The 8,917-nt window shown below is 36.4% G+C and overlaps 1 protein-coding gene across 1 annotated transcript in view; it reads right to left on the reverse strand.

Moving 5' to 3' along the window:
- Positions 1-8,917, reverse strand: part of LOC107717812 (oxysterol-binding protein-related protein 5-like) — a 56,172-nt gene that overhangs the window by 22,918 nt on the left and 24,337 nt on the right. The window contains exon 2 of the mRNA XM_016524681.1: positions 822-1,027. Coding sequence (XP_016380167.1) covers positions 822-1,027 — 206 coding nt within the window. The remainder of the gene's footprint in view (positions 1-821; positions 1,028-8,917) is intronic.

The following is an 8,917-nucleotide window of genomic DNA, read 5'->3' on the forward strand; positions in this document are numbered from 1 at the left end:
TGTTCTGAGACACTTCTAGCATGTTTCTATGCAGTTCCTTGAGAGTTTTAGGTGGTTGTTAGGGCATTGCTATGTGGTTGCTAAGGTGTTCTGAAAGATTTATAGCAGGTTTCTATGCAGTTTTAAGTGTTCTAGGTGGTTGCCAGGGCATTGATATGCAGTTGCTAAGGTGTTCTGAGAGATTTAAAACACATTTCTATACAGTTTCTTGAGTGTTTTAAGTGGTTGCCAGGGCGTTGCTATGCGGTTGCTGAGGTGTTCTGAGACACTTCTAGCATGTTTATATGCATTTCCTTGAGTGTTCTAGGTCATTACTAGGGTGTTGCCATGCAACTAAGGTGTTCTTAGTCACTGTTAGTGCATTGCTATGCAATGTTCATGTCTTCTAGGTGGTTGCCAGGGTGTTGCTATATGGCTTGGGTGTTTTTAGTGTTTTTAGTGCATACTGTATCTATCAGGTGTTTTAGGTGGTTTCCAGGCCATTGCTATGTGGTTGCTAAGGTGTTTTGAGAGGTTTGTAGCAACTTGCTATGCAGTTCCTAAGGTGTTCTAGTTGGTTGCCAGGGTACTGCAAAATGGTTGCTGTGGCATTCTTGGTAATTGCCAACAGTCGCCAATCAAATTCATAATTAAGTCAGTACTGCCCTGTATTATTTCTCCTAATTACTCAGTTTCACTCTGAAATACAGTAAATTGATAAGCTAAACCCACTATGAATACGGTTTCATGACAATAATAATCTTGCTTTAATTCTTTAACACTTTAACTATTTTCTATGACCGTAGTGACTCAGAAGCAGTGAGCTGCTGCATGTGTCTCTTGTGCTTGAAGGATGTGGTGCTTCCACACATTCAGGAATTGAATGGATACCTGGGCTGAGCGGGTACAGTTCATTGTCTCCTCCATAGGACAGGTTGCGGGTCAGCACACGCGGGTCGATCTTGGGAGGCGAGGTGGCTGTGGGACAGAGAGAGAACCGTCTGCGGAACAAGTTCTCCTCCTTCATTGTGCCGGCCAGTCTGTCCACCTGGAGGAGAAGGGAGCAATGTCAGTATAGTTTGAAGCAGCATAATGCGCTGAAATACTAATGGATCATCACACACACACACACACACACACAGAGAGTAATGTTAATGCAGCAGTGTTATGCAGTCCTTGTCCTTACAGAGGTAATAGATAATCAGCAAAGCAAAGTGGGTGTGTGTGAGCGAATGTACGTGTCTGCGCCAACTTGGATGAAATGCTACCAGAAAGCTTATGCAACATAAAAATGTATGCTAAATGTGAAAAGCAGCTGACAGAATATAAATATATTAAAGTCAAAGTCTGTAAATGTGAGTTTGTAGACTGAACTGATTCTAAAGAGACAAAAATGCAACCAACCACAAAATATAGCAAGATGGCAAAATATGGCAAACAACTATGTTGTCTTAGCAAATGTCTCTTATACGCCTATTTTTGTAATAAATTGTTCAAAAAGACTCATGAACTTCTGAATCAGTCCTTCATTGAAAAACCTCCATCAATTATAAATTCAAACTAAATCTGTCTCACTTACTCAACTGCATGTTTTTTATATATCCATCCATCCATCAATCCATCCATCCAACTATCTATCCATCTATCATCCATCCATCCATCCATCTATCCATTTTTCTATCCACCCATCCCAACTGTCAATCAATTTATCTATGCATCCAACGATCTAACCCACCATCCATCCATCATCTTTCTATTATATTTTCCTAAAAAAAATGACTCTTATTGTATGAGCCTATTCTTGTAATGAATCATTTAAAAAGACTCATTAACTTTTGAATCAGTCCTTTAATGAAATCTGTCCATTCATCCATCCATCCATCTATCTATCCCAACTGTCGATCCATTTATCTATGTATCCAACTATCTAACCCACTATCCATCCATCCATCTTTCTATTATATTTTCCTAGAAAAGGACTCTTATTGTATGAGCCTATTCTTGTAATGAATCATTTAAAAAGACTCATTAACTTTTGAATCAGTTTGAATCAGTCCTTTACTGAAATCTGTCCATCTATCCATCCATCCATCCAACCCACTATCCATCCTTCCACACATCCATCCTTCTATCCATCTATCATCCATCCAACGATCTAACCCGCCATCCATCCATCTATCCAATGATCTAATCTGCTATCCATCCATCCATCAACAACCTAACCCACTATCCATATATATATATATATATATCTGAAAATATTATTTTCGGGGGAATCAACCTATCAGTTGTCTCTGCATATTTAAATATTTAAACCCTGAAAACTACATAATTTACCTTTAAATATTCACTAAATTATCCACATGCATTCTTTAGATATTCTGGTTTGAAATGTAGGGTTGCTAAATGAAAGGTTTTCTGTTACATAAGACTACACTTACCAAAGGAGCAAATCTAAGCAACATGGGCTTTTAGTTGCAGAGCATCAAAATCAAGTTCCCAGCATCATTCCTTCTCATGAAAAGGAGCTAAAAATAGTCTTTCTGCTGCAGTGTGGGTCTGAGGGGGGTGTGGGAGCCGCCGTCTATAAGGTGCACAGTTACAAACCCCGCTCTACCTCTCTTTCTCTCACTAGAGCTCTGCAGGGTAATGAACCCCACCCTGCATGTGGCCAGGCAGTCAGCTCAACCAATCACAGCTCAGAGCCACAGCTGGAGGGCAGGGCAGGTGGATTCAATTGGCCAGTACATCTGGCTGCTGTTCAATTTGCTCTGTTCACAAGACTACAAGTGGCAGAGAGACGAAAACACATCCTCAATAGACTAAACAAAAATAACACCTACAAGAAGAAAGAAAAACTAAGAATATTACAAAAGAAATCTCTTTCAAGGAGAAATGGGAGATTTTTTTTCAATGTTAAATAATTAATTTGACTTACTTTCTTCCATAGAACGCAATGTTTTCTATGCAGTTTGACTGTTCTAATGCAGCTCACACATATTGTACAATGACTCCAGTAAACATTTTCTATGATGATCATATATGTGACCCTGGACCACAAAACCAGTCATAAGGGTCAATTTCTCGAAATTGAGATGTATACATAATCTGAAAGATGAATAAATAAGCTTTCCATTGATGTATGGTTTGTTAGGATAGGACATTATTTGGCCGAGATACAACTATTTGAAAATCTGGAATCTGAGGGTGCAAAAAAAACAAAATACTTAGAAAATCACCTTTAAAGTTGTCCAAATGAAGTTCTTAGCAATGCATATTACTAATCAAACATTAAGTTTTGATATATTTACGGTAGGACATTTACAAAATATATTAATGGAACATGATCTTTACTTAATATCCTAATGATTTTTGGCATAAAAGAAAAATCGATAATTTTGACCCATACAATGTATTGTACAAATATACAAATATAATACATTTTGTGGTCCAGGGTCACATTTGTGTTTATTATAGCATTAAATTAGCTATATTATCTAAATACTATGCATACTGAAGCCATCTGAGGCTAAATATGAACAGTCCCTTGTCATTTGAGGTGTAACATTGAAATTGCATAATTAAAATGTTGGGAATGCATATGAAACGGTCTGTAAATTATTTATTTGCCAAACAACTGCAATTTTCTGCAAATCTGAGACAGTTCCAGAGGGATTCAGATGAGTGGATCCACATCAGCTTTGGCGTCTGCGCTCTCTTGCTATGAATTGTCATTATTGTTCTGTGTTCTCATTGGTTTGTTGGCATGTTGGTGATTTCACGTGCATTTAGGAAATCAGTCTGCAAATTACTCGCCCAAGCGCGAAAATGTGAAACATTTTAACTGTATATTGTCATGTTTCCTCAACCAAAGAATTTCGAAACTTCACTGAAAACTCTTTTTAAAAGTATGACATCACATTACTATTTATTCCCTACCACTCCCTACCATTTAACCTAACCAGTATATACATCCTACACTGACACCTAACTGTAAGGTTTTACCAGATGGTCTTAGTATAATTATCTTTAATTATCTTTAATATTATCTTTAATATGAGGATATATTTACTTATCAAGTAAACTTTAAAAAATGTAAAAGTTCAACCATCGCTTTCAGAGAAATGTATCAAAATTTAGTGAGATTGCTGCTTTAATAAAGCAAAAACACCTGCCAGTGGTTTATAAAAATTACAATAGAGGATATTATTAGTATTATTATTATTATTAATAATAGAAAAATAATCTGGCATGTTTTAGTCCAGATTAAAATCCAAAAATGTACAAGGGTAAACAAAAGTATTTGGTGTTGTTTGATAAACGCCGAAGTGAATACAATACTGAATATCTGTTTGAAAACATTTAAATACTGTTGTGACTTCCTTTCTTGTCCATCAATGTCAGAAATGTCAGAAAAAGAAAGTTTGTGTACAGCAGTAACCATGGTTACCACAGTATTCCTTCTGTCCCATAAGCGCCACCTACTGTCAGAGAGTGAACTTGCATTTCTATTCAGCCCTGATTTTGCTCAGACCCACAGCAAACATGCAGTGTTGTAAAATGTAACTGGTCAGTGGAAGTTAAGTTAATGTGCTTACTAAAAATCCAAACAATTCAGATAATAAGGTATCTAGATTTATTAACCTATCTTGAAGTGCCCACGATAACACAGTGCACCGCTGTTTCATTGACACAGCGTCTTCAAAGCACTCGTGAATTCAGAATTAAACCAATAACATCTTTTCCTCTTCTATGCACCATGACTGACACAAGCAAACTTCATCAAAGCTATTATTACCATGCATTACTGTCTGAACCCCTGGCATATGGGGACCTGTGCAACCGCTTATATGTCTTATTATGCACTGGTCAGACCGCCCATTTTACACAGGAATTACTACTGCTCAGTTCTCTGACAACATGATAAATCAGTAAATGTCAACCCCCTATTGACACAAATATGAACTTCCATCATAATCTACTAATTAAGCAGTCTAAAGGATGCTTTATAACATGTGTTGTCCTGATGTGTGCGACTGTGCGTTAGTCCCGAGAGGCTGAGGTCCATGTTATTTATGACACAGCCAAATATAAAATTATACTAGCAATCCAAAATATACATTTATAGACTAATACTTAAAAAAAAAAAATTTGAATATATTTCTATGCTGAGAGAGACCCAGATCGCTTCAGATCAAACACCAACATTAAAAGGAAATGACATGAAAAGGTGATTATTTTCTGAGGAAAATAAGCAGCAGCTTCACCTCATGGTGTAAAGCAGAGTTCCTTCCTCTGTGATCCGCAGCAGTTTGTTAGGCATGGTCATGTTATGGGCGACTGACTTCTTTCCGTTGTGGAAAAACGTGTCGGGGGTCCAGATTTTGCTGGCCATGAGATTGTTGAGACGGAGCACAGCCATAGGACCTTTGAACTTCAGCCTCTCGTCCTTCCAGCTCTGCCTGAAGAACACATCGATGGTGTACTCCTGCAAGACCACCGATAACACATCGTTTTCTCATCCCATGTAGAAATAGTTAGTGAAACATGTTCATAGTTCATGTGATGAAATACCCGTGATTCCTGATGTCTGTGTGAACTTGAGGGGAAGGAACATCTACTAAAAATTACCTTGGAGCAAGATTAAGATAGCTTTGCATTTGCATTTTCAAATTGAGTTTGTTTCACTAAAAATGTGTTAGATACACATAACATGTTCCATGTCCTTTGCTCGTTGTCAAACGGCCAAATGCATGGCTTGGGTATGTTTGGATTATTTAATTAGCATTTTATTAATTGTCTGGAATGCTCTTTTATAGTGTTGTCATACAATTTAGGAGCTTTCCATTGATGTATGGTTTGTTAGGATAGGACATTATTTGGCCGAGATACAACTATTTGAAAATCTGGAATCTGAGGGTGCAAAAAATCAAATGAATGAGAAAATCGCCTTTAAAGTTGTCCAAATGAAGTTCTTAGCAATGCATATTACTAATCAAACATTAAGTTTTGATATATTTACGGTAGGACATTTACAAACTATCTTCATGGAACATGATCTATCTTTACTTTCCTAATGATTTTTGGCATACAGAAAAATCGATAATTTTGACCCATACAATGTTTTTTTGGCTATTGCTAAATTATACCCCAGCGACTTAAGACTGGTTTTGTGGTCCACAGTCACATATTTAGATTATGTATTAAAACTTATTTTGATATTTTGGGGGGCATAAAGTCAAAATGTAAAGGTGACACAACTGTCCTCATAGTGAAAAAAATCCTTATTAAAATGAAATTTAAGAAATCTTAAAGTAGTTTGGTGTAATCTTGTATTATTATTTTTGAAAATAAATCACTTTTTCCAATAAAATTGCTTATTAAATATGACTTTAGTGAGACCAAAGTCAACTTGTCCACCCAACAAGCAGAAACATTTTGGGGGATGGATGGATGGATGGAACAAAAAAGTATATATCTCAAATATCAGATCATTTGACCTTTTAGGATTTATCTTTAAAAATATTTTAGTAACATTTTAGGATTAAAAATAAAATAAAATAAAATAAATATTTTTTCCCTAATAAAAGTGTTTATTAATATTTGTGGGGGGGAAAAAACCTTTTGGTGCAACCAACAAAGTCATGTGGTCCACCCAGCATGCATTTTATAAATATTAAAAAATTATATATTAAAAAGACAGTGTCATGTGTCAAGATCAGTCTCAAAATATCACATTATTTGACATTTTAGGACAGTTCAGATTATAAAATGTAATGTGGTGCAACTCCCAAAAAACAATCATATTTATGAACTAATAATTAATTATATTTGCATAAACATTTATTATCTTGAAGAACATATTGAATAACATTTTGTAAAATAATGATTAAGTTAATAATTATTTGATTAAGATAAATAATGATTAAGTATTCCAAGTTTAAATATTTTGCTTCATGGTTACACCAGATGACATTTGTGGAGTCATTAATTGTACTTCAATCAAAACCATATGAAATTAACATGAATACAAAACAAACAAGCATGTTTCTAATGTTAAATGAAAACTTTGTGACTGTCTTTGTGTGCGGCATAAAGGCCAGGCTGATGGAGCATGTGGCATTTCATGGTCTTATTAAGCGTTTCAAAAGCTCATTTATTGATGTGACACTTCCCACACCGAAACGGGCATGGCTAATAAAGATTGCAATTCTAAATTTAACAAAATGCCACACTCAATTTTAGATTGAGACGCGCAAGAGCATTATTAGGAGCTGACGTACGAGAGATCCAGTGGTGGTTTGCAATAAAAGTGCCAGGAAAATAATACGCTGCCATTATTCACACAAAAACAGCCTGAAGTTTTACAGACAAGCCATTCATTTCTAGCAACATTCTTGGAGGCCCCATTTTTATAGACCAAAACTGTAAAAAAGGCTTGTTCTGTGTGCGCCTGATTCATGTAAATAGCATACAGCCATTGTTTATATGTTTCCATTCATAACTGGCAACCATTGTGACGTTGATGAAGGTTTTGACCCTGCATGCCTGCTCTATGATCTACTCCAGTAATCTTTAAACAGAGCTGAGTAAATGAATGGTAGAAGAATTGAGCAGAACCACAAGAGCGATGCCAAGCCACCGTCAGCACAGTCTAACCAGCGTCCTCCTGTGACCCGGCAGCTCTGATTTAAAGTCTGGCACTCCATTCAAAACACTCCCTACTGAGACTTCAGAAGAAAACAACCCTTCAACCTGGCAGCTGACATCTTTAATCACTTCTTAACAAAGCCAGCAAAGAGACTAAATCCCGAGAGAGGATGACGTAGCTTGCACAGCTATGACAACTGAATGGATCTCAGTGTAAAAGTACCAGTATTAGATACTGGGGGGTGCCAATACTTTTGCACTAATGCAGCTTCTTTTTGCGGTCAGTGGGTTAGTGAAATATTTTCAACCAAGGAGGTTAATTCCTAAAATCTAAGGCTGGAATTGTAGCAAAAATATCAAAATTTGTCATATTTACATTTAAATTAATATTTTTCAGCAGTCTGATTTTCAATATGTATGCATTTGCAATATTTTTTTTTCCTCAGAGGAACCATCATTCTAAACATTCTTACAAATGAAGAATGATCAGTCATTTTGAAGACTGTTATGTTATTTATTTTCATTCTTAAAGAATGCATTATAACAAATGTGCATAATACAGTTTATCTTCAAATATATTTTACAGAATAAAACAGAATACCATTTCTGGATTATTATGATGCAAACAAATCACTGAATTAGTGTTTTGAACTGATTAACCGAAGCACGCAATTAAAATGAATCTAATTTGTAGAAATTAATAGAACTGCACAACTTTATTTGCATTTTCTTCTAAATCAAAAAAAAAAAAAAAGTGACGTGACATGTGGCCAAGTATGGTTACCCATACTAGGAATTAGTGCAGACACTATCAAAATATCTGATATCCAACTGCTAACAAATGTCTTAGTGCTCTTAAGCTCTTGTATGGAATTGGCCTACTTGAATGAACTTTAAGAAATTAACAAAAATATTTTTAAATATACAAACACACTTGAATGCCACCACAAATCTTAAATGAAATGTCTCAGGTTACGTATGTAACCATGATTCCTCTTCAGGAACTCGAGCTGCATCTGAGGATGCTTCGGGAATGCCTTTCAGCGTGACCGGCTCTGAACCTCATGTGTAATCAGTCCAATAGATGGGCGAGACGTCACGGGCGGGTGACGTAATGACCAGGAAGCTATAAAAGAATGTGTGGTGAAACCAGCGTCAGCTTCTAGGAGTGAAGCAAGCGCTGGCAGAGATGCCGAAAGTATGGCCCCGAGACGCAGCTTCTCGTTCCCTCGAGGAACCATGGTTACATACGTAACCTGAGACGTTCCTCTTCAGGAACTCGAGCTGC

This window comes from Sinocyclocheilus rhinocerous, unplaced genomic scaffold, assembly GCF_001515625.1.
Source record: "Sinocyclocheilus rhinocerous isolate Xijiao unplaced genomic scaffold, SAMN03320098_v1.1 scaffold783, whole genome shotgun sequence".
NCBI lineage: Eukaryota > Metazoa > Chordata > Actinopteri > Cypriniformes > Cyprinidae > Sinocyclocheilus > Sinocyclocheilus rhinocerous.